General features: G+C 36.9%; 1 protein-coding gene across 13 annotated transcripts in view; it reads left to right on the top strand.

The window, feature by feature from the left end:
• The window catches only part of GPHN (gephyrin), a 293,554-nt gene that overhangs the window by 174,306 nt on the left and 93,709 nt on the right, over positions 1–25,539 (top strand). For 10 of the 13 annotated variants that reach the window (XR_011739363.1, XR_011739362.1, XM_071809320.1 and 7 more), the window contains 5 exons: positions 624–718; positions 5,197–5,263; positions 9,325–9,597; positions 10,834–10,941; positions 18,219–18,353. Coding sequence is in view for 11 of the 13 variants with exons in the window: in XM_071809320.1 (XP_071665421.1) it covers positions 624–718; positions 5,197–5,263; positions 9,325–9,597; positions 10,834–10,941; positions 18,219–18,353 (678 nt within the window). In the remaining 2 variants the exon portion in view is untranslated. The remainder of the gene's footprint in view (positions 1–623; positions 719–5,196; positions 5,264–9,324; positions 9,598–10,833; positions 10,942–18,218; positions 18,354–25,539) is intronic. The other 3 variants (XM_065839334.2, XM_065839333.2, XM_071809321.1) reach the window with 1 other exon arrangement.

Genomic DNA, 25,539 nt, shown 5'->3' with positions numbered 1-25,539 from the left:
TTCTCAATGCCCACTGCATATGGACCGCTTGTGAATAAAAGCCACCAGCCTCTGTGGAACTGCTGGTTTGCTGACATGATCAGAAGGGAAGGCGTCAGCCTCTGGCCATTAGCATTACTACTTTACTCTTTTCCTGCCTGCTTGCTACATGGGCTTCCCTTTGCAAATTTTTTTTTCTGTCTTCTGTGCAGACGGATTCACTCTTCTCATGCCTGGGAAAATCTGAATGAGAAGATGCACATGAGATTGATAAGGAAGAGAAGGCAGATACATTTGGTCTTTTCTTTGTTTATTCCTAAACATTCTTTCATTTCTGTTGGAGGGAGTTGTTATTTATGTGGTGCTGGTTAACACTTCCTATATATATAGCGTCCTGACTTTTCACATTTTCTGTAGGAGCCTTTACAGTACAGCTGACAGTGCTTCTTCCCAACCCCTTTCTTTCCCTATTTTATACAACCAAGAGAAAATTCTTTAACATATTTGAGTGCTGAAAATATAGCAAGGACGTCTCTTGGCAGAGACCAAAAAAGGACACATTTTTACCCAAATTTTAGCTGGTTCCATGTTTTTCTTTTCCTTGTACTTCTTCACTCACTTTGCTATTTAATCTTTGATTGCAGGCCACTAAAGAGGTAATAGAGCGAGAAGCCCCAGGGATGGCCCTGGCAATGCTGATGGGATCGCTTAATGTTACTCCTCTGGGCATGCTCTCTAGGTAAGACTATTTCCTGCAATACATGAAGTGAACTGTTTCCTTAGAAATACACGTTGTCAGGAAATGACTATAGACAAATAACTGAAAATTACCATTATTATCAAGACTGGAAGTTTTAACTTCGGAGAAGTGGCCGAATTCCAAGAGTGGTAATTGCATTTTCTCATTTAATTCTATTAGGAACTGTATCCTCTTGTATTTTGTGTGCCATTTTATTGATATTATTGATGCATGCTGTTAAACAACTGTGTTTTCATTCTAGAGCTGTGACATTTTGGTGGTAAGTGAAGAATTCTTCTGTATGTTGTTTACCAAGTACTAAAATGCTTTCCTTAGCAAAAAAAAACACCCTTGATAAATATAAGTGTATTGGTTTGATATTGCTTTTATTCCAATATCAACAAAAGCTTTCTGAATAAGTTAAATAGTATTTTATCCGATACTTTCAGATGTAGTACTTCAATTCCTAGAGTTCGATATTTCCTACTAAATAATCAGTAACTGTTTCTCTGCCTGTTGGTGTTTCTTTATCAGTGACATCACTTGTTATCCTGTATTCTTTCTGGAGTTCATTTTTATTTTATTCTTTCAGTTTGCCTCATTTTACGTATGACAGACTTAGTAATCGAAACGTCTTTCATAAGCTAGTTCGTGCTTGTACATTATTTCAAGGTAACTAAGAAACAACGACTGTTACAGGTTATTCGATTCCTCATTGTATAATGAGGGTATAACAAGAAAATAATTGTATAAGAAATAAAGAACTTTCAAATCTGCAACTTCATATTCAGATACTTGGATTTTTAAAGGACATTTAAATGAGAGGTTTAGTGATTCAACAACTTATTATAAAATTTTTCAGATCACATATCTGAAAGGGCAATATTACGAAGGTAACACCTTCAGATTCTGTTCAAATTAACAAGTATTTTCATTTTTTTATCTGATATAATTTTTCTATCATAGTTTATGTTTATCTGAAGGGAGAGGATGGCAGAATACTACCACTAGGAGAGGAAAGGTTCATTTAGGTGTTCTGTTTCAGATGTAGAAGAGGCTAGCCATTTAGATGACACTGCCAGGTTTGATTTAGGATGTGGTGTGATCAGGATGCCTGAGGGGATGTTGTAACGGCAATACTGGATTGGAGCCTGACTCTGCTGTACACATACCAAGAAAATGTCCCTTAAACTACAGCCACTTTCCCTAGTGATTGATGACAGTGATGGGAGATAACATTACAAAGATACTGGATGCAATCATATTAGGTGTTAAAAAAATTCTCAGTGAAAACGTTGACTTCAGGCCTAAAAGTAGTCAGCATGCAAAAGTCCATTATTTTTATAAGACTGGTCAGATCATAAAGTATGCAAAGGTTATGAAATCACAACCTTATGGTTTCTTGTGCAATCTCATTTCTGCATGATTGTGCGTGTGTCTTACGATTACAACCTCATGTAGTATTCCTCTGTGAATGCTTCAGATGGAGGAAGGAAATTTACTTTTGGTTTGATTGTCTTATTGTGTAATCCTGTATCAGTTTTGATGTTCTTTATTCAGAATCTTCTTTGAATGCAGACTCATTAGGATTTTTCTTATATCATTTGTTATTCTAAGACACAAATTGTTAATATATCTTAATAGAAAATTCTGCAAATGAAGGTAGTGTTGTAATCCCCCCTGGACATGAGAACTAAGGCACACATTAAGAGAGGTTGAAAACATACACTAATTTTAGGTATACAGTTTGAGAAATGTAGAGACTAATTTTTCAAAATATGTAACATTAAATGTCACTTTTCCTAAGCCTACCGCTCATTGGCTTAATTTTGAAATGAAGTTCTGATTGATAATTTTGCGTGTAATTTCTTTGACTTTTCAAAAAAACTAAAGCAGAAGATCCATTATGCAACATTAAGCTGCCACTTCTGTAAATCACCTGCAGGACTGGAAATGTTAGGTCAATCATGTTGAATTTTATCACCTGAACTTTTAAAAACTGTTGTAAGTTACAGGCTGTCTTCCTGACCATGGGCCAGCATTAGGAAGTGGTGAGTCACTTTGTAGGCTGGATTCACAGATACTTCATGGCAAATGATGGGGAGTGAGACTCTCATAGTTCGGATTCAGTCCCGAGGTCCCACTGGGAGTATCTTAAAGCGTCATAGACCTTTTTATGTGTTTCATGAAAGTCTTTCCTTTTCCTCTCTGTGACCATCCAAAACTGTCCTTGTCTCAGAATTATCTCTTCCTTTCACCCAGTTCCTTACCAGTCAAGTACCCATGCCATGCCAGTCTTTACTGAGGCTTTTTAAAGCACTCTGTCTTCTTGCCCATTTATTCTGCTTTTACCAGCCTGATTTCTTCCCATAGAGATTGTATTTCTTTCCTACATAGATCATGTTCTCCATTCCTACTTCTGCATCAGACCTGTATTTCTTTCCTCCCACATCCGTTTTTTAATTTCTCCCATGTCCTGTTTTTCCTTCCACTCCCTTGCTTCTGTTTGTATTCTTTCTCAGACTTCTTTGTTTTTTCTTAAAATTTCTGTACACTGTGTCACAAGCCTGAGCATAAAATGAGATCTACAGCATCTTCCTCAACTGTTTGGCATTTGGAGGAATACCATTAATTTAACTCTCAAATTACCCACAGTGCACGCACGTTTTTTGTGCTTTTCTGTTGTCAGCGCAAACAATATTTTTTGCAAGCCATGCAGTTCTTGGGTAGTTTTACATACTTTTGCATGCTCTCTTGAGGAATTTTTGGCAGCTCCATTTCTGTCTTGGACCACTAGATATGATTGTTGGCAGCCAAAACTTGTAGCTTTCAAAAGAATGGCTACTGGTTAGTCCTTCTTTATTATTGGTTGGTTGTAGTGGTTATTTAGCTTATGATGTTCTAAATTATTTAAAGCAGAATAAAGGATCTATCTGCCAAATATAATTCCTACTCATTTGAATTCCTCTGTGGGTAATTCCTATTTCTTTTATTTTGAATCTATCATAAGCTGTATCTCACATACAGGATTTGCTGGATTGAGTTTGTACTCTACAAGTTTGACTACTGCAAGAGTAAATGAGCACATTTCTTTAGCTCAGACTCTTCATCTTTGTGTTGCAGTAGAGCATGCCTCAGCTACCTGGAATTCTTTCTTAACTGAGGGTACATAGTGTGCAAGAAGTGAATAGGGGAAAACAGAGGCTGGGAGTCAGGCAACATTCAAGCTGCCAGTTGAAAACAAGACTTCTCCTCAGGCGGGCTTGAGTGTGGCATCAGAAGCTTGTTTTGTGGCACAAAAGCAGTCTCTGTGCCATTTAATTGTGAGCTATCGCTGGAATATTTGCTTCCCTGCTAGAAAATGCCATGCTACCAATAAATGATATTAATCACTGAGAATTATTTCTATAAGAAGAAATCCAGGGAAGTTGGCTACCCCACAAACCATGTCCTTTGGCTCAAAATTTTTGGTAATACTCTCTCAGGAGATTATTTTCTTTTCTTTTCTGTCTTTAGGTATGGCTCATGCTTTTGTTTGACGAAGAGATTGTTACACAGTTTCTCTTAACTGTACCGTCTGTATTTTGTGGTTTGGTTTCATCCTTTTACTTTATTCTTATCTCTATATCCCAGCCCAGGGGTTTTCACCACTCATTTCATAAACAGTGCAGAAGGCAGGAGGCACTCTTTACAACCTCAAGATAAAATCCAATAATTTTATTTTTTTCTCTCGAAAAATATTTAGCTGAAAGGAGGACAAGACAAACTCTAAACAGAAAGTATTCAGCACTTGGGTATCTAATTTCATCCCTGCATCAAGACCAAAGGAATTCCCTAAAGACAAAAAATAAAATCTTCCATCTTTGATAGGTGGCTTCGTCTTTTTTTTTTGAGGAGAAAGATAAGACTGTTAGGAAGAATTAGATATGGATTGGATAAGTGCAATTTTCACTTGAGAGCTACTTCCCTCTCTGCTTTTCTTATGTTGCATCTTTAAAAATTAAAATAAAATTAAAAAATAAAATTAACACCCACACGCACACACATTTATTTCCCTGGCCAGATAAAAATACTATGTCATCTTAGTACTTCTACCTGGCAAGGAAAATAGTGTTTGACATAATCAATTACATTATAAAGCAACGCTGTGTATGAGCAAATAGGGACTATATCAAAGGATGTATTAGGTGCAAGTAAAAATAGAATTAAGAGAGCTACACAGATATAAAAAGACGGAAATCTAGCCAGTGTTTATACTGTTAATCAAATGTTAGACTGTCAGCCTTGTTTGATGCTTTTTCAGCTAAGCTGCTCCTGAGCTGCTTCGTAAGAACATGATCAACAAACATTTTTAGATGTTGGAAATAGAGTTTACAAATTCTGATAAATAATAGAATTTATCGTAAATGTTCTGTTCTTGCTTCTACAGTGGAGGAAGTTGCATGCCAGAATTTCACTCTGGGTTTCTTTCTTTTCAGACCTGTGTGTGGAATCAGAGGGAAAACTCTCATAATTAATCTGCCGGGTAGCAAGAAAGGGTCACAGGTAAGAAGTATTTTTACTGATCTACTACTGAGGACCCATGATGAGTCTCTCCCATTGTTCTGAGTGGTGGCAAGTACCCACTACAACAAATTTTACAAAAATGAATTGATCTGTGTGTTCATATAACTGAACGCACCATCGCGCTGGGTCAGGGACAATATGGTTCCAGTCTGGTGGAAGGTGCTGTGTGACCAGGACAGCTCTGCGTGTCGTGCAGCAGAGCACTCGCTGTGGCAGCTGTGGTCTCCTCCGTCTTCTTCTCTAGTCAGTCAGTACCTGATCCTTGTGTTGTCTACAGCTTCCAAGAAAGTGTTCTTTTTCACACAAGGGGGCCTAGTATATGGTAGAACATGCAGGAGTATGAAGAATATTCCTAGTTTTTGTCAGCAAGAGGGAAAAAAAAGGAACCTAATTTTTAAGAGTTTGAGGAATTTAAAATCCTTTGGATATGGGTAACAGACTTTATGCCCCTTATATGGTTTGGTTTTTTCCTGCGTTTTGCTCAGTTTGCACAGTGAAGTTAGGCATTATGTTTTTATTCATGCTTACTTTTTGACCATAGAGCTGAAAGAAATATAATTAAACGTCATGAGGAATTTTTTTGTTTGTTAGTAAGGCTAGATCTTTCCAGTGGTTTTTCTTACTGTGTAGTTGACTGACTTACCCAGAAAAACAGCCTTCTCCACACAAATACTGCTGAGTATTGGGCTGTCCAACCTGGTACAAAACTACTGAGGTATCTCCCCCATCAATCACGAGAACATATTTCTCCAGGGCTCAGACTATCTCAGTGGCCTTGTTAAAAACGTCTTTACCTCTGGCCTCTAACAAATGCGTACCTGGTAGTTTATCAACATCTTCTGAAGCAGTAGGAACCAGTCACTGAGGAGACAGTACTAATGTGTTTGGCAGCACAGCCCTGAAGTCACTCTTGCTTGAAAGGCTGATGTCTGGAGATAAATAAAAAATGTTTATGTGGGCTGTCATCTGGAAGTTGAAGAGAAAATGTTCTGAATACTATTATCTCAAGCAGCCATTACAGGTTTTCAGATCCATAGTCTACATGTTTCTGTTTGAGGACTCAGTAAGCCTTTCTATGATTCTAGCATTCCTTAGAGCCTGTTTAGGAAATCTGATGAGACTCTGTAATTGAAAAGAAATTTAAAAGCCTTCAAAACATGCAACAAGCATTGGAGGATGGTGGGGCAGGAGAATACCTACTGGGAAGTCGTCTCTCTGTAATGTAGCAGTGGGCCCACATCGTAGACAACTGGTGCACCAGTAAGGAGATTTGTTCAGGAGTCTATACTTCTTTTGTTGACTTATGAAAAAGGTGAAATAACATACAATCTCTAATGGTTCTTGTTGTGTTCAGTGGCACTCGTAACATGCTAGCTACATGAAAAATTGTCATTTTCTGCCTTGAGGCATTCAGGCTGTGAAGACAGATAAATTGTAGACAGGGGATGAGGAAATGAAAAAATGGTAATAAGTCTTTCAACAATAGTTCGAAATAAAGAAAGTAATAGAAAAGCTAATTATGCTGGAAAAGAAAAAAATGTCATATGATTTCATTATGCAAGAACACTTTTTATAAACTGATGATTTATTTGTTCCTGTCATGATGATACTCTATTCTGTCACAATTTATTTTGTTATGGAACATCTTTGAAGTATCAGATTTCAGCAAAGGTTTTTAAGATGGATGGTAGAGATCATTGTTTCATAACAGGCTGGATCTCAAGAACCAGCTAGGATGGATTGTTACCAAGAACTTATTTCTCTCTTTGATGACTTGCTAATTTATTTCCTATCATATAAATACAATCATGTAAGAAGCTTATATAAAGCTATGAAGTTGCAGTAGTATACACATTTCATTAATAAAATGTTAAAATGTTCACAGAAAATGGCTGCAGTGTAAAGGCTCCATCTCAAAAATGGCCACAATGCAAAACATTTTTTCTCCAGAGAGGGTTTGTGTGGCATGTACCACTGAATCAAGATCTGTAGAATACTTCGATTTTTTAATTGTTCTCTTTTCTTTTAGCCTTGACAAATGTATTTAATGTTATGAAAGAGGGCAAAGTGTGAAATTACCAGATGCTCATTGAAATCATTGGGTCTATGGCAATTTTCATAATTGTATTAACGGTTGCTTAAAACAATGAGTTTTACAAACAGCATGAGCTTTTAGAGTACTTACTGGGAACCTGTTCCTCAACCATCAAGCCAACAAGGCTTTATTTCAGTGCTACAAGTGGGAAACATGCTTCCCTAATGAGTTAATAGTTTAGGTGCTCTTTCTTGGTCAGTCCGCAGATTATTGTCCTTGTTTACCACTTACCTGAGGTCTGCTTTTTTACTGAAGTAATGATGGTTGTATGCCTCAGTATTTAAAACCATTTTTGAAATAATACTGTGGAGTCACAATAGCTCTGAGGTTTGCAGTCACATTAGAAGTTATTCTTTATTAATGTTTACAAATATATCTTGATATATTTTCATTACATACAGCATCTTATGTTCATCCAGTTTACTCCAGTTCTTCAGAGTGCCAAATCGAATGTTTAGACAATTTATAAATCTATGAAGTAGTCTGACTTTTCATTGATCTTAAAGGAGCAACTGAAAAGTGGGTTCTTATTAAGAAGCTTTGAGGAAATACAGTGCTTGTGATTCACAGTTTTGACTTACAAAACGGCTTGTATAGACTCTAGCAATATCTGATTAGTGGTTTGCTCTTTGTTTACATAGTCATTTTCAATTGTTGAAAATATTGTTACAGTATTAATGTATAAAATGTTTATTGTTATTTATTTTCTGGATGCTGTAAAATATTGGAATACATTTAAAAACTATTCCTTATGCTTGAAACAAAACCAGAAATGAAGTGCAACAAAAGAAATAATGTCAGATTTCTCTGTCAAGTTGTATGTTCTGTGACTGTACTGCCATGGCAATTCATTCTTGTGATCCTGCCATCGTTTTCCAATAATTCAATGTTTATATGCAGTCTGCTCAAATGACATGAAGAAAACTCTTCACTGAGGTGCCTGGGAGGAGGATGAGAGACAATAATCATAAAGGTAGCTTACAGCTGAATAAAGAGAAAAGGAAAAAAAAAATCACTTGGATGGTGATTAGGCATTTGAACAGGCTGTCGAGGAGGGCTGTGGAGTCTCTGTTCTTGGTTTTTTTCAACACTTTACTGAACAAAGCCCTAAGCAACCTGTCTGCATTTCATATTGACCCTCATCAGAGCAGGAGCCTGAATTGTGTGGTGTCCTGAGGCTCCTCTTTGATTTGATGCAATAATTGCATATTTTAGCAGCAGAGGTAGCTATATATGTGTATGCCCATTATGGAACAAGAACAGTTACATGATGCCTACATTTTTGCTTTCTCCAACCATATACAATATAGTTTCTAATTGTTTTTAAGATCATAGAGCAAGGAGAGGTTTGAAAAATAGAGTATTTATAAACAATTTTTTTTGGTGTTACATAAAATTATAATGACATCAGTATAGTTTGTCATTCTTCCAGTATATAGGATGTCCATGAATAAAAAAGGATATACCTCTGTAAAAGTATAATTATGGAAACCCTTATGAATTGTTCTCTAATTGTGAAGGAACGTAATAAGAACGGTTTGAAGCTAATATCTCTGCAGGGACGGAGTTAAGGTTTTTATTCTGCATTTTTGTAGCTTTCTGCCAACTGCTGTGAACTGGTTTCTGTATTACGTATTCATAAAAATTTAACTCTTGTTTTCTGAATTTTTAATCCAATGCTAGTCTAATGGCAGTAGCCCTGTTGTACAACTTCCTATATTTGCATGAAAAAGAGCAAAAATATATAGTAGAATCCCGAGTTCTGATTCTGAATTTCGTTTTTTTACCCTCTATAAGCACTTGCATAGGGCATTTAAGGTTTTATTTACAATCATGTGAAAAGATGCATCTAAATCTCAAATATCTTTTAAGAGCAAACCTGAAAAATCCCTATTTACTTCTGCAGGTAACTTTTCATAGTCATTTCTCTTCTCCTTTTGTATAGGAATGCTTTCAGTTTATACTGCCAGCCCTACCTCACGCCATTGATCTTTTGCGGGATGCCATTGTAAAAGTAAAGGAGGTGCATGATGAACTTGAAGATCTACCTTCACCACCACCTCCTCTTTCTCCTCCTCCAACCACCAGCCCTCACAAGCAGACAGAAGACAAAGGAGTACAGTGTGAGGAAGAGGAGGAAGAGAAGAAGGATAGTGGAGTCGCGTCAACAGAGGACAGTTCTTCTTCACATATAACGGCAGCAGCCATTGCAGCTAAGGTGAGTTTGACCTGTTTCCCTAAGAGAGCTTTAGTTTCTATCTCAGGTACTTTCCACCAATATTCATTTGCATGTTAAGACTATACATGGATGTCTGTGTGGTCAAACAAGTGTATTGTAGGTATGTTTTGTAGAAATATAGATTCATACAAATATGAATCCTGTTTTAGTAGGTGATCTTAAATTTCAGTGGAAGATATATTGTTTATTACCTTGATGATAACATGCATTTTTATGATACCATTCTGATGTGACAGACTATTTTTAGTGTGTTGGGTTTTTTTTAATTCAGAGTACTCACACACCTGTGCATGCAAAGTCCAGAAATCGCAATAACATTTTCTAAGCCATAGTATCTATTATGAAAATAAAATGTTGGTTTCTAAAACATTGATAAAAAATATAACAGATAGGTAGCAAGTTATGTAATAAGTTATCCAGACTACCTTATTCCAGTGTGCATGTCCGCATAAGAGACATGAAATTCTGCCACAAAACTGAATGTCATCATGTTGTATTTATAGCTGTGCTTTAGCCAGTAATCATAGATCAATATCACTCAAACCAAAATTACAAATTTGAGACAACAAAAGGAAAACATTAGATAAATGTTAAATGTTTTCCAAAGAAATACCATGTTACTTTAAGCAATATATAAATATTTAATTCAGTTTTATGTCTTCAGTTTTCAAATGGAAAAACAGTGTATTCCTATGTGTTTGGAAAGTTTTTTTCCGAACTGCTTGGTTCTATATTTACTCCACAAATTGTGCTTTTAATTCTTATTACGGGAATTGAAGGTCTAAGTAAGTCAAAATTGTATTAAACCATTTCTAAACCAAAGCAGCAACATTCTAACTCCAGAAATGTGAATTCAGGTCTGAGACATCTTGACATTTCTAAGACAGCTGCAACTGGAGATCATCTCCTCATGTACAGAAAATCCTGATTACATATATCTTTACAGGGATGAATTAAGGTAATTATCACTTGCAAGTTTCAGTTTTTATTAATACAAATTTTAAATGGATTAATTTATTTTGATATAGGCAAAGATAAAAGATATGTACAATTTTTGAAGGCAGAAAATACCTGAGATCTAAACTGACTGTGTTCATATGAGCTTGGCATTCCAGTGTCACATTTATTTTCACTTCATTCCCTTTCAGTCATTTGCTTGTACAGTTTCATGTTTCCCTGTCACTGTATTCATAGCTGTTATGTGTTGTGCATTAGAAGCATCCATCCTACACCAGTACCGCTGTTATCATGGCAAAAGGTGAACAGCCCATCCCTGGTCTCATCAATTATTGCCATCACGCAGCAGGCAGTGCAGGAGAACCGGTAAGAGACACTTCCAAGAGGCTTTTTGCACTAACAGTAGCTAAAAATACACTGCCTGCCTTCTAGACTACTGTGTGAACAGGGAGTGTTATTTATTTTCTTCTAACAAAGACACATTGGTGCTATCTTATAGAGAGCATGCTACAGAAAATACCTTGCTTAACCCTGTATCTTAAACAGAATAAAGTTCATGTACGTTGTCAGTTTGAATCATTTGGCTGCTGAGCTAATCATTGCTATAAAACCTGTGTTTCTGATTAGTCACAAACTTCATCATCTAATATACTCAATAATTGAATATAATTAAAATAATCTCCTAAAATTATTGCTTTAGAGCTATGAAACTTTGGTGACTTTTTCCCCTTCATTTGCCTTGCTTTGCTTTTTTTTCTCCCAGTAGTTTGTTGACAAAATACAGTGTTTGCACAGGGTATTCATAGTTTGCTTCCATTGCCCGCAGTTTCTCTGTTATTTCTGTATTCTGGTTAGAAGCAGATTTTCTCAGAAACAGAAGAAAATAATAGAGGAGTCAGGATACAGCGCACTTATTACAAATTACTGGATTTCAGTGACTAGTAGGCAACTGTTTCAGTGCATGGTAGAAAGGACTTAGTTTATTATAATGCAAAGGTTATAACTTGAGCTCACACAAAATACTGTTTTCCATCTCCCAAAGGTTTAATCTGGGCCTGAATCAAGATAGAATAATGGCTACAGTATCATCAGGAATCAAATGTCATTTACTGTATTCGTACCTCTAGGTTAGGGAAACCTGAGGAGGGCAGTTGGCCCAAAGAGAGTTGTGCCAACTGCCCCGTTTGGTCCATGTCAGCCAGCAAACGAGCTCTAAGTTATTGGGAAAATATGTCACTGAATTTGATGACCAGAGGCTGCACTTTCTTGTTCCCGTAGGCAAATAATAATTTAAACCATCAATCAAATAGCATAACGCCATTGTATTTAAAACATGATGACAATGTCTCTTGAAAAGTCACTTCAGGAAGTGTGAAGGCTTTGAAGTTCATACACCTGATGATAAAGCTATATGTGTGCTATATACATACATACACACACACTTTTTTTCCAATAGTTTTGATTTTTTTGAGTTGAGTTTACTAAACTGGAATTGGCATCATATTCTCCAGTATCAGTAAACCAGTGAATTCAGGCTCTCCGAAGCACACTGTTCAGCTCTCAGCCCTTTTGCAAATTACTCTTGAGCTGGATTTTATGCATCCTGTAAACCAAATCAGACCTTCAAACTCAGAGCAGGAAGTGGCTAGTTTTTCAGAAGGTGGGTGGAGTTTTTTTAGCTCTCCTTTCTCTATGTTTTTAACATATTTTTACTTTTGCCTAGCAATGACAATAATGACCATCTACAGCTTGTTTTCTTAGTACCTCACCAGCACTGTCCATCTTTGTTCCAGTCCTAGGCAAAAGACAGTAAAGAGCTCATATCTTTTTCTTTTTCTCCTTCTTGTCAACACTCCTTTCTCTCATCTAAAACCACAAATATTTAAACCAATATAAAAGTACTTCTGGGAAAGGTCATATCAAATAAAAAATGTAGAAGCAATGACCGACGGGTGTGGTGGATACCTTTCTGTGTCACTTAATTCATTTCTCAGTCGTTTCTTTCTCTGTCGGTATGTTACAATAGGTTTTCCACTCCAGCTACTGCAAACAGAAATTACCTTCACTGAACTCAGAGTTTTATTTTACCCCATTTAGAGTTTTGAGACCTTTACCCTCTATTCAATGTGTTTGAGACTGGCAAACAAGTTGAGGAGGGAGATATCATAAATACCTAGAGTGTGACTTTGTGAAAGTCTGAAAAAACTGAAGTCTATCAAAAGCACAGTAATATTTCTGCCCTTCCTTATCGTGGATTTCCAGGCTTCAGGAAACACAGAAACTTTTCATGGGTTTATCAATCTCTTTAGCAGGTTTCACAAGAAATTGCCATGAATACAGACTTAGATTGCTTAAGTTTAATTTTTAAAGGAAAAAAACTCATTAAATGTAAGTAAGAAAAATGAGTCATTCTCCAGATCATATAACATATATACATGGAAATACCAATCACATTCTGTTGTCACTTCCACATTAATGAACAATATATGTCCATTATATATTTTATATTCATATGTTTATGCAGTGTACATATTAGTACCTTCTCCGAAATCAATAGGTTTTAGTGGTTTGAAGAGCATATTAGTGCTGTATTTAGCAGTACAATACATGCTGCTGTCACATTGGGAAGTAAACCTCTTGAGAGCAAAATTTGTAACTGTGAACTAACTTAATTCACTCAGAGTTTGTGTGTGCAAAAACTAGCAAGCTGAAACTCTAAGTTCTAAGTAGGTTTGTATTGTTTTATAGCAGTTGTATTTTCTGTAAAGGTAGTGATGAGGGAATAATTCTAATTGAAATAAAATACCTGTAATCATCTTTTCCCTGTATCTTCAGTTCCTTTTCTGATTAATGCCCTGGCTGAAGTTTTACTGAAATTTTAATTTTCTCACAGGAAAAAAATAGTATTTCACATGCAGTTCCATGGAGATTGGAATTGTCTCAATCACTTTTTTGCAGAGAGAGTTTTTTGTTCTGAAAAGGATGATACTGGATAAAATCTGAGCAGCAATGAGAGATGGATATGGTGGCTCGGAAAAAAAAAAAATAGGTTACTTGCCTGAAAGGGATGAGACAGTGTGTAATATCTGGTTACTGGAGAGGAACTAAAGTAAACCCAGGGAGAACTGGATCATGGTATCATTTGCAAAAGCAATATTTTATTTGTATTGTGGGATCTTGGTGTATGTAGAAGGGGTAATGGACCCATACACTATCATTTCACTATGTGCACAGCTTTTTGTCGGAGGAGGGTAAAGAAAAGGTATCTTATTTGAAGACTTAAACTTATTATTTATTTCATTGTGTCTTTTTTATTTTATGCCTTTATCAAAATGTAAGTTTTTGCTTTATTATCCTTATTCGTGGAGATTAAAAGGAAGCATTAAAAGTTGTAGATAATACTGGAGCTATGCCCATATAAAACTTTGGGGTGTCAGCCTTTTTTGTGTGTTTAACGTACGAGGAGATTTCAGGAGAAAAAGAGAACAGAATGGAAATCATACTTCTGACTACAAACTGTTTGCATCATCAGAATATTGTTGTCCCTGGTTTGCATGATCAAGATATCATTGTCCCTGTTTACCTCTATTTATAGTACAACTCTAAGATGCCACTTGCAAATCAGAATACTCCAAGAAGAGGTCAGTTAGGCACTGTTTCTGGAGAGGAAGATACTGCCAGCATAATCATTCATAGTGAAGAGAAACTCTGCTGGCTTGATAACTTGTAGTGGAAATTGCAGCACAAGTTACTTAGCCTTGAGAGATCCTCTAAGAAAGGGTTTGTTGTTTTTTTTTGAATGCTGACAGAAATTGACTGGCAAAAAATACTGTCAGTCTAGAAATGCAGCAGTAGAGCAGTAAGCAGACAGTTGGTGGCACACTGAGAACAAGATCTGTTTCCACACAACTTATGAACAGGTTATAAACATGAGAAACTCTAATGTGTGGAGGAGGGTTTATGGGGAAATAAGATACCCTGAGTGTAACCCAGTATTTCTAAGGCAAGGTTGTGAAGTCAGGCATAGTCATTACTTATAGATGGGAAACAAGGAGGTTGAGGGGGAAAAAATTACATAAAAAAGCAGTATTTAATGACTTCAGTTTTAAGGTTGGTCATTTTAACTGCACAGAGACAAGGAACAATGCTATCTTGATATCCTGACACTGGTCCTAAAGATGCAACAGATTTTAAAAGCTAGAATTTAAGCTTGTTTCTGGAAGGAGGTGCTTTCCAGTGGCTGCTATTTGCCCTAAGGCCTTACTAGGCAAGAATGCTCAAAATGCCTAGATGCAGACTGGATACAGCAACTCCATTTTAAAAAAAATCCTGGCTGGAAATGCGCAATGTTAGTGATTTTTAACTTGTCACTGGATCTTAATTTGTTTCTTCCTTTTATTGTCTGCTATTGCCATTTTCCCAAAACATGGGCTTTCTTTTGCTGGTTTTCTTAGACCCTGAACATCAGGCTGAGCTAAGAAATTCTGAATGAGGAATCAGATCTTAAAATATGTCTGTATATATATGTAAATATACCTTTAGAGATCCAAAATACAGTATTTTCTTGACTGTTGTGGTAGAAAAGTGATCTCCAGGCAATAAGAGCAATGTGGTCTGGTAGAACTGCTGCCTCTGAAAAAACGAAGGGGTTAAAATCATGAAAATAAAATCAGAATAAGCCTTTGTAGAGAGTGTGTTGTAGTGGAGTATCTGCTGCAGTTTTTGTAGAACTAATGTTAGAGATCAGTTCTCCTATTAAAGGTTATGTATCATTTGTATGTATTACCATTTAATGCAAAAAAAAATTGAATCATTATGTTAAACTAGCAATCTAGTCAATTATAAACCCGGTGTGATATCTGCATGACTGGTCCCACCTACTGCAGTAATAAGAAACAGCAGACTCAGTAAGACTTGGGATATTAAAGCTAAGAAAACCTTTATTCTTAAATGCATTCTTCTACCTCTTTTCTTTGAAACTGGTAATAAAACTGAGCAGAAGAGACAGATGGTAAAACATCATGATAGATTCACTTTTATAACTGAAAATAAGACCACTTTCTGTTTTAACTTGGTGTACTTCCATTTATTTAAGTGGCTTAATAATGCCATCTAAAGGGTCTGTCCCTGTAATTCCAATTTAGAAATAGAATCATAGAATCGTAGCATCATAGAATACTTTGGGTTGAAATGGACCTTTAAAGGTTATCTAGTCCAACCCCCTTCAATGAGCAGGGACATCTTCAACTGGGTAAGGTTGCTCAGAGCAGTGTCCAGCCTGGCCTTGGATGTCTCCAGGGATGGGGCATCTACCACCTCTCTAGGCAACCAGTGCCAGTGTTTTACCACGCTCATTGTAAGAAAATTCTTCCTTATATCTAGCCTGAATCTCCCCTCTTTGCGTTTAAAACCATTACCCCTTGTCCTGTCACAACAGGCCCTACTAAGAAGTTTGTCTCCATCTTTCTTATAAGCTCCCTTTAAGTACTGAAAGGCTGCAATAAGATCTCTCCCCCTTCACCTCTCTCCTCTCCTCCGCTTCGCCTCTCTCCTCTCTCTTCTCTGAATAACTCCAGCTCGCTCAGCCTGTCCCCATAGGAAAGGTGTTCCATCCCTGTGATCACTTTGGTGGCCTCTTCTGGCCCGTCTCCAACAGATCCATGTCTTTCCTGTACTGAGGGCCCCAGAGGTGGACACAGGAGTCCAGATGGGACCTCACCAAAGTGGAGCAGAGGAGGAGAATCACCTCTCTTGACCTGTTGGGCACGCTTCCTCTGATGCAGCCCAAGATATGATTTGCCTTCTGGGCTGCAAGCGCACATTGCTGTCATTTCATCTAGCAGTACCCCCAAGTCCTTCTCCTCATGGCTGCTCTCAATCCCTTCAGCCCCCAGCCCGTATTGGTATTGGGGGTTGCCCTGACTCAGGTGCAGGACCTTGTGCTTGGCCTTGTTGAACCTCATGAGGTTCACATGGGCCTACTTCTTGAGCTTGTCCAGGTCCCTCTAGATGACATCCTGTCCCTCATGTGTGTCAGCCACACCACTCAGCTTGGTGTCATCTGCAAACTTGCTGAGGGTGCACTCGGTCCCACTGTCTATGTCATTGATTAAGGTATTAAATACTACTGGTCCCAGTATGGACCCCTGAGGGGCACTACTCATCTCCATCTAGACATTGAACTGTTGACCACTACTCTCTGGATGTGACCATCCAACCAGTTCCTCATCCACCAAACAGTCCACCCATCAAATCCATATCTCTTCAATTTAGAGAGAAGGGTGTTGTGGGAGACCATGTCAAAGGCTTTACAGAAGTCCAGGTAGATGACATCTGTAGCTCTTCCCATGTCCACTGATGTAGTCACTCCATCATAGAAGACCACTAAGTTTGTCTAGCAAGGCTTGCCCTTGCTGAAGCTATGCTGTCCATCTCAGATCATCTTCCTGTCCTCCGTATGCCTTAGCGTAGCTTCTAGGAGGATCTATTCCATGATCTTCCTAAGGCACAGAGGTGAGACTGACTGGTTGGTAGTTCCAAGGGTCCTCCTTTCTACCCTTTTGGGTGCAATGGGTGCACTATTTCCCTTTTTCCAGTTACCAGGGACTTCACCTGACTGCTGTGACTTTTCAAATATCATGTAGAGTGGCTTGGCAACTACATCAACCAGTTCCCTCAGGACTGTGGGATGCATCTCATCAGGCCCCTTAGACTTACTTATGTTCAGGTTCCTCAGGTGGTCACAAACCTGATCTTCTCTTACAGTGGGAGGGACTTTGCATGCCCAGTCCCTGTCTTGCTTTTTCAGTCCATCCACTCGGAAGGTGTGAAGAGAGGTTGCCAGTGAAGACTGAGGCAAAAATGTTGTTGAGTACTTCAGCCTTCTCGTCCATTGTTACCAGTTTGCCAGTCCTGTTCATTGGAGGGGGTACACTTTCCTACGTGGCCTTCTAGTACATTAGATGGAAAAAAAAAAAAAATCAAATTTTAATTTTTCCATTCAGAATGGATTTTAAACTAAATGTTGACTTCACATGATAGTTTCTAGTGCTTTTGCCTGTACTCTGTCCAGTTGGGCCTATAACCTTTGCAGCACAAACCTTACATCAAGAATTTTTGTAGCTGAAATAGAGTCTTCGGTACATGGAATGAAGAGTATTTACTGCATGACATTTCTTATGAGAAATTTTCTGACTGCATGACATTTCTTCAGAGGGGTTCAGTCATTGCTAATAAATGGTTTTCTGTTCAGATATTGTCCCCTAGTTAGAGAATGGGAAGTCTGTCTCCATGCCACAGTAGAAATCACTTTTGGTCATAATTTGGTTTGAAACAGAGGCTTAAGAGGATAAACATTGCTTTCTTATTATTTCCTGTTGGAGTATGTTTGATTCATAGGTTTTTCAAGACAAATACTATATTCTGTGCTACTTCAGTTAGAATACAATCTTACATATTTCCTAGCTATTTGTTACTGAAATTATGAGAACATGCCATTAACTACTGCCAGTGCTGTGTATGAGGAGGTATGCAAACTGAGAAGTAGGGTGTTCCTGCATTTTTGATGCAAGGTTTTGAGTAAGTTTTAAATATAGTATATTTTTTACTATTAATTCCATCTTTCTTCCTCTCTTCTTTTTAAGATTCCAGATTCCATCATCTCTCGTGGTGTTCAGGTGCTCCCACGTGACACAGCCTCCCTCAGTACTACTCCTTCAGAATCTCCTCGTGCCCAGGCCACCTCTCGTCTCTCCACTGCATCCTGCCCAACACCAAAAGTAAGTACATTTATGCCTTGCAAGCTCCATGCTCAGATATGTAATCTATCTGATTAATGTATTGCATCTGCTGAACAAGTTTGGTTCGCATGCAAGGGTTGTATCATTCTAGGTAACAGATAAATGCAAGACAGTGTAGTTCATTCTATGTATACTGTTGCACAATTTAGTATGTGAGTCCACCAACATGTTATGTTACTGAAGTTTCATTATATCTCTTACAATATCAATCATGAATATGAAACTTTTAACACCTTGAATGTTTTAATATCCCCAGGAACATAGATAATCCTGCCACTGAGTAACAACATTAAGCAAGTAGTATTTTGTCAACAAAACATATGTGCAAATTTCTAACCTGGGCTGGGGCAGTTCTGTGCCTCATTTTATTGTTGTTTGGTTTAAGACACTTTCAAACTAACTGGTTTTGCTCAAACTTAGATATTTGCTGCCTGACATTTGGAAACAAAAAACAGCCTAAATTGAATAGAAAGAAAGTTTTAATGCCAACCTTACAGGATTATTATTCAGTTCTTACTGATTATACTATACTATTTAGTCATTGAGGTGAACTCTATTACGGGTTTTTTTAATCAAACTTTAAATAGCATACATCAAAAACTAAGTGAATTGACCAGTGGCAAGGCCAGTAATGTTTGCCTTCAGCAGATTTCCTTTCAGCAGAAGAAAACTCTGAATTCACTTGGTGCGTTCACATCACAAAGATCTTTCTGTGGCACCAGATGCTGACGTAATAATAGACCCGTAGCAGATGGCAAACAATAACATTCTTCCTCATCTAATTCATGATCCTTGAAGATTATTCTGCTTGCTAAAGTGATTGCCAGCATCTGCTAGTTCTTCTTTCCTGCTGTCTCATTCTTTTCTGTCAGCAAACAAGATTTATTTGCAATCACCCGTAGAAATGTTTTGGTTTAGCCTATGGGATTGTTTTATGCAGTATTCACCTTCACTGTAATAGAATCAAAATTATTCTGATGGACAGCATACTTGAGTATACAGTCTACTTTTCTTAAGAAGATGTTCAGTGAATTCTGTCTGCAAGTGGCTCCTTCATTTTTTTGCTAAAAAATTGACACTTGTCTGATGGCTTAAAAATAAAAGCTCAGAGCTTATTACCTTGGAATACTCAGAGCAGAAAAGTAATGTGAAATAGAGACACTGCACTGAGTTTTATGCTTATTGACAATACAAAAGTGTCCAAAGAAAACCAAAGGAGACCAGGCATAAAAACAGACACAGCACTGCCAAAAAATAGCTGTAGATGAAGCCTGTATATTTTCAGGAAGGTTATCACAATGGGAAGAAGGAAAGCTTATCTGTTGTGAAGCAGAATGCACTCCTCTAGACTATCTTCAAAGATTCAGAGATTACAGAAGGAAACTACAAGAACTTTGAAACAGATTAAAAATCCAAAACTCTTCTTTGGGAAATCAGTTGAGGTGAGCTCTTATCATAATTGGATCATGCTTTGGTGTTCCATGTTAAGCTCTGGTTTTCATGTATTACTGCAAAATCAGATTTTGCTCAAAATTTGTGAGACCACACCCCTTTTACAACAGGAATTGCCATGCAACATCTACCTAGACTTGCTTTTCTGTGATGTCTTTCAAGAGTGGGTGGTACAAGCTGATATAGGGAAAGATCTAGGAAAGCCCAACTTGAAGAGTGATCTCATCTGTTCCTATAACCTAGAGGTTGGATTTTGCACTAAAGTATAAGCTTCTTTGCCACTTAGAGAGCTCTTGGTTCATTTTACTTATTGCTTTAAAAAAACCCACAAAGTACTCATCCTTTTGTTCAGTCCTTTTCAGTACCCTCAAGTTCTCAAACATCATCTGAATTTGTCAAGAAATATGGTTCATTCATATTCTTCGAGATTGTCAATATGTCTGACTGTCTTCACTTTCTGTGTTTCTCCTTCTGGATCCTGGCTTTCTAATAATGCAATATGAATTAAATTTACACTGAAGCTCTTGATCCACACAGTAGTAAGAATAAAGATAAATTGTACTTCAGCATCCAGTTGACATTCCAGGGTGCTCTTTTTACTTCTTTAATCTGCAAGATTGTGTCTTTTCAATGTTCTCATTTGCTGGTTTAGGCACTCATTTTAAGGCTCCAAAAGGTGTTTGTATGAAATGAAACAAAACAGAGGAAATTTCAGAAAAAAAAAGATTTTTTTCTTGGTTTATATATATTTGGACTAGTGGTCTGGCTGTAGAGCTAGTGGCACTATATTTCTTTGTCAACTACATATACCAGTTTATTTTTTGTACCATTTTCTTGTTGTATTATTTTTTGTCCTAAATGTACATAAACCCTTACATCTCTCTTACTGAATTTGCTGAATAGCATAAAGTTGTGTGTGTCTCTCAGAAAAAAAAAATCAAGCTTCTGCAATGATGGGAGCGACTCTGTTGAATGAATGTAAGTAGCAGGTTACTAATGCATGGGGGTATTGGAGAGGAGGTATGGGAGACTGCATTGCTAATACTCCTGGTTGATCTGTCAGGAGAAGTCTTTAGCTTATCGCAATTATATTTTGGAAAATGTGATGTTGTTTATATATATATAGATCATGTTGATTTAATTTGAAATTCACTGTTCACACTATATCTTATCCATGTTCTCTGAAAATCTCTGTTTCTAACAAAGTAGTAAATGACAAATATGGAGTTTGAGCCTGTATATTTCAATCAGTCCTCAAAAGTTTGATTTCCTGATAAAAGAAGTAATTATACTTTTCACTGTAGCCTCTTGGGAGGTCAGAACTTGGCAAGACAAATTTCTGTTGGGACTACTCTGTCTATGATTAGGTACATCCCCAAAACTAGAGCAAATTTGATTTTGTTAGCTTTTAATAAATCTCTGTAGAACACCTTCCTTGTTCTCCAAACTGCAGTTGAGTTTCAAGCAAAATCCACAGCGTCTCAAAGAGCATTTAAACCGTATTTGTAGTAGATGGATTCAGATATAGAGGCAATCTAAGTCTTACTCAGAGGAAAAGTGCACTAACAGTCCTCCCTTTTTCAGTCATTCAACCATGAAGCTGATAGTGTTTGTGACAGATATTTCTATCTGCTACAGCATAGTTTTGGTCTTTTAAATGTTTTACCGCTTTCTCAACAAGGTTAGATTGAATTTGCTGAATACCCACATGAGAAAAGTTCAGGATGACACAGCATGGCTTGCAAGTTTTTCTTGTCATTTCCAGTAGCTGCTCAGATTCTAAGATCTTTGTATATTTTTATGTTTGTTTCGAATTGTCATTTTCGTGAAGTTAAATGCAATATTCTTTTTGGATACAAAAGCAAAACATTACCTAGTGTAAAATATTAATACTTTTTTACAAATATGGAGAATTTTTTTTACATTTGCATTGAAGTTGAGTCTTGGGTCTTTTTTAAGCTTACAGTATAAAATTTTAGATCTATTACTTCAGATAACTTAAAAGAGTATATCCAGAGCAAATGACTGAGTCATTCCTTCAAACTTCTAATTCTGTTCTACTCTTAGGGAGATGATGCTAGTATAAAAGAAAATTACAGCTTTCAAGTTGAAGTATTCACTTCTCCTATACATAAATGACGTAATCAATATTTAATTTTTTGCAATGTTGTGTGTCAAAGTCAAATGAAGCAGATAGAGAAGACCAAGGACAGGTTTTAAATTATCACCAGGAATACTTTTCAGTGACAAGAGGTGTTCAAAGTATTTCACTCTGCAAGATCATCAGTCTCACCGATGTTCAGTTCTGCCACTTCAATGTGCAAAGTTTCTTTCAGTTTTATCTTTAATCATGAAGGATCCTAAGGAATTTGTTGTAGTACTTTTAAGATGAGAGCTTTTTTTTTCCTTTTTCCATCTTGCTACTTCATCCCTAACACTCCTTATATTCTGCTTAAGAAAAAGTCTCACTCCACTTGCTGGTTATCTGTCCCGTCGCTATCCATTTTTTAGTTACACTGAATCACACAAAACCCTTGCTGGTGGTAAGTTACATCCTTACATATTTGTAGTTGCGATAGATGATAGATAGGTTTTATTTCCTACGTAAGAAAAGTATATTGGCTCAATCTTACTGCTGAAAAGAGCAAGCAAGGCTACTTTTTAGAATTTTTTTAGATTCTAGCAAAACTGTCACCTGTCCACCACTACATCCACACCTTTTTTTGTGGCACAGTGCATTTAGTTCTACCAGTTGATCACTTTGTGTAACTTTCTATAGCTGTCTCCTGTTAAGAACTCTTGGTCATTCATAAGTCGACATTCATGTAAAGACCTAATATTCCTAACGTTAAAAGTATGACACTCATAATTTAGGTAAATGTTTCAGTTGCAGAGAATTTCTGAAATGAAAAAGCCTGGAAAAATCCATTAAACTTTAAAAAAAAATTAAAGCCTGATGAGAATAATTTCTGCGACAGAAAATATTTTATTATCTCAATCAACTCTCATGCTTGCTACCAATGAAAAATGATGCTTCGAACACCTTCTGTCATGAACCATACCTTTAATGTTGAATGTGCACGTTGGTCTAAGTTTTCCACACAGTCAAATGAGTTGCAAATTAATTTTCAGTCCAGTGTTGTGACTTTTAATATACAACTACTATGTGAAGTAATTACATTAGCACTTGGGGGCAGGTAGAGTTAGCAAGGTGCTTTTATATCCATTATTGTTACAAATTTTTCAGTAGAAATATTCAGTATTTTTCAGTAGAAGAAATCAGGTTGCTTACCAGAAATTCTTAGTTAATAACAAGATGTTGTTCAGGACATGATTTGGCAAACTCTAGTTTTATCCATAGAGTAGATATTTTGTGTGCATTGAGTGCATTAAATTTGATGTTTGTTAACTTCATTCCTACTGTTTATTCTTAAGGTGGTCATCAAGGTGAAAGCAATATGGCAAGTATATTAATATATTTTAAAGTTCATATGCATACGCTAAATTCCCAAGAAAAGGTTTTTTTTCTTTTTTGCTTATTAAATTTGCATATACTACAGTTTTTTCTACCTTGGAACTTCCTTGAGGAAGTAACGAGTGCTTTGGCACAGCTGCTTAACTGTGAGATGGTTGGGAAAGTGGAAAGAATGTTTTAAATTGTTAGGATGATCTAGGTAGGTAGAATCACATGGGAGCTTTGCAAGGGTGTCTTGGTGGTTTTTTTGTAAAACAGGTAGTGTTTATAGGCAGGCATAGTTAAATATTTGATCCTGCTAAAAATGCCAGTGAGTTCTAGATTATTTGTGGGGTTTTTCCCCTCTTAATTTTTTTTCAGTGCATATTCCAGGATTACAAAACATTACATTTGGTGAAAAAAAGATGCTGATAGAGTGTATATTGAAGTAGAAGGTAGCCAGAGTTGCCTTTAAGATGAGGAATCCTGCTTACTAAGGCACATCAATCTACTGTGTCCTCCCAGGTTTTCCTAAATACAGTACAGCAGTGGTTTTCAAATCAATTGCTAATTAAAATACTAGAATATTTTCCACATAATCATTACCTTTTTTCTTCATTGTTTAAAGGGTATTTTCCTGGCAAAACATGTGGGTGATTGAGTCCTAACAAGTCTTATTTTTAGTTTACATTTTGGTTAAAAACCTTGATGGTTGCTAGTTAAAAACACTAAATGCCACAGCTTTACAAGTGAGACGTAACTAAGAAAGAAGCAGCTTGGTATGCTTGACCAAAAAAAAAAAACCCAACAAATCATTTAAAAAGCCAACTCTACTGAAATCCTTTCTAAAATGGAAGATTCACTTTGTAGGAAGGTTGAAAAATATGGGGGTGTGGTGTAGAGGTTTTTTGTTAGTACAATAATAGACCCATCAACAAGTCTCTGGAGAGGCAGAATTAAGGCTTGTGTCATTCAATTTAAGCTGAACATTGAACTTCAATAAAGGTATTTATTTGACTTTTAGCTTTATTTATTAAATATCTGTTTTTTAAGTAATATCATATTCATTGGTAACTGGAGTCTATATTAAATACTACAGCAGTGCCAGAATCCAGTTCGCTTCCTTGTCTCATGCCCAAGAGCACTTTATAGCCAGGCTAAAGAAGGATGTTAGGGTAGGAACTGGCCACCTATACCAATCTAGAGCATCCAGGACAATTCTTGAATTCATAGAATCAGCTGCTTTTCAGATGTTATATACTGCATCGTATGAAAAAGCTCTCATGTGCAAAATTTTGCTATGTTTCTCTTTCTAAATAATCAGCTGGTATTTTACTATGCTGTGGAATTGCATTCTTTTCCTAAGTCAGTGTTGGATATGCTTTTTATACTCTTTAGGAGCTGACAGTTAAGGGGATATTTGTCTCTCTGTCTGGTTCCACCTCTTGAATATGTAAGATTTGCTTGCTCTCCTGTGTTCTCCTTATCTGAACCTGCCTTTTATCATTCCAACATCATCTCTCAGTGGCTCGACTCTTTAATTTGGTCTGTAAATCATTTTAAGTTGTCTTGTTTTACTGATTGAGTATCCCCAGGAGCTTCATGGAGTGCTGTGAACTAAATGAACTACTAATCTGTATGCCATCAGCACATTTTTCTTACATCTCTTCTGCTGTGCTTTCTGGTCCTTCCACATCCATACATTTCCATTTTTTCTCTGCCACTCTAAATATATCTGTTGGTTATTCAAGGTGTATTCTTACACAGAAGGCTGTATTATCTTAATATTGAAGCAAGCTACTTCCATGTCACATCCTGATATCGTATCATGCTTCTACAGATTTGCACTACAATAATAACATATAATAATAATACTATTCCATTTCATGTACACATGCAACCCAGAGTGCTGTAAAAAGTGGTGGTACTCCAGCAGCAGCCAGCAATTATGTGTTTGCAGGAACCAAAACTGAAATTTAGACCAGGAAAGTTCCTCCAAGGTGTGCATGTTCCTGTGGTTGATGTATCATCTGCAGTAAAAGTTTGCAGGTTCCATCGCAGAAGTAAACAGCATCTACCTGATGTAAGATGTGAGAGAAGTTAGAATCTAAAGCACAGACATTGCTCTGCTCATAGATGATGTAAATGTGGAATTGCCTTCAAGTTGTACATTCTTTCATGAGTGTACTAGCAAGTTTCCCTGAAGTCCAGTTTTACCTTTGAAAAGGTTTTTAGGATATAAGGGAGTTAAAAGTAAAT

Source organism: Patagioenas fasciata, chromosome 5 (genome assembly GCF_037038585.1).
Source record: "Patagioenas fasciata isolate bPatFas1 chromosome 5, bPatFas1.hap1, whole genome shotgun sequence".
In the NCBI taxonomy this organism is placed as follows: Eukaryota; Metazoa; Chordata; class Aves; order Columbiformes; family Columbidae; genus Patagioenas; species Patagioenas fasciata.
The sequence above is the reverse complement of the archived record's forward strand: the minus strand, read 5'-3'. Positions and strand labels throughout refer to the sequence as shown.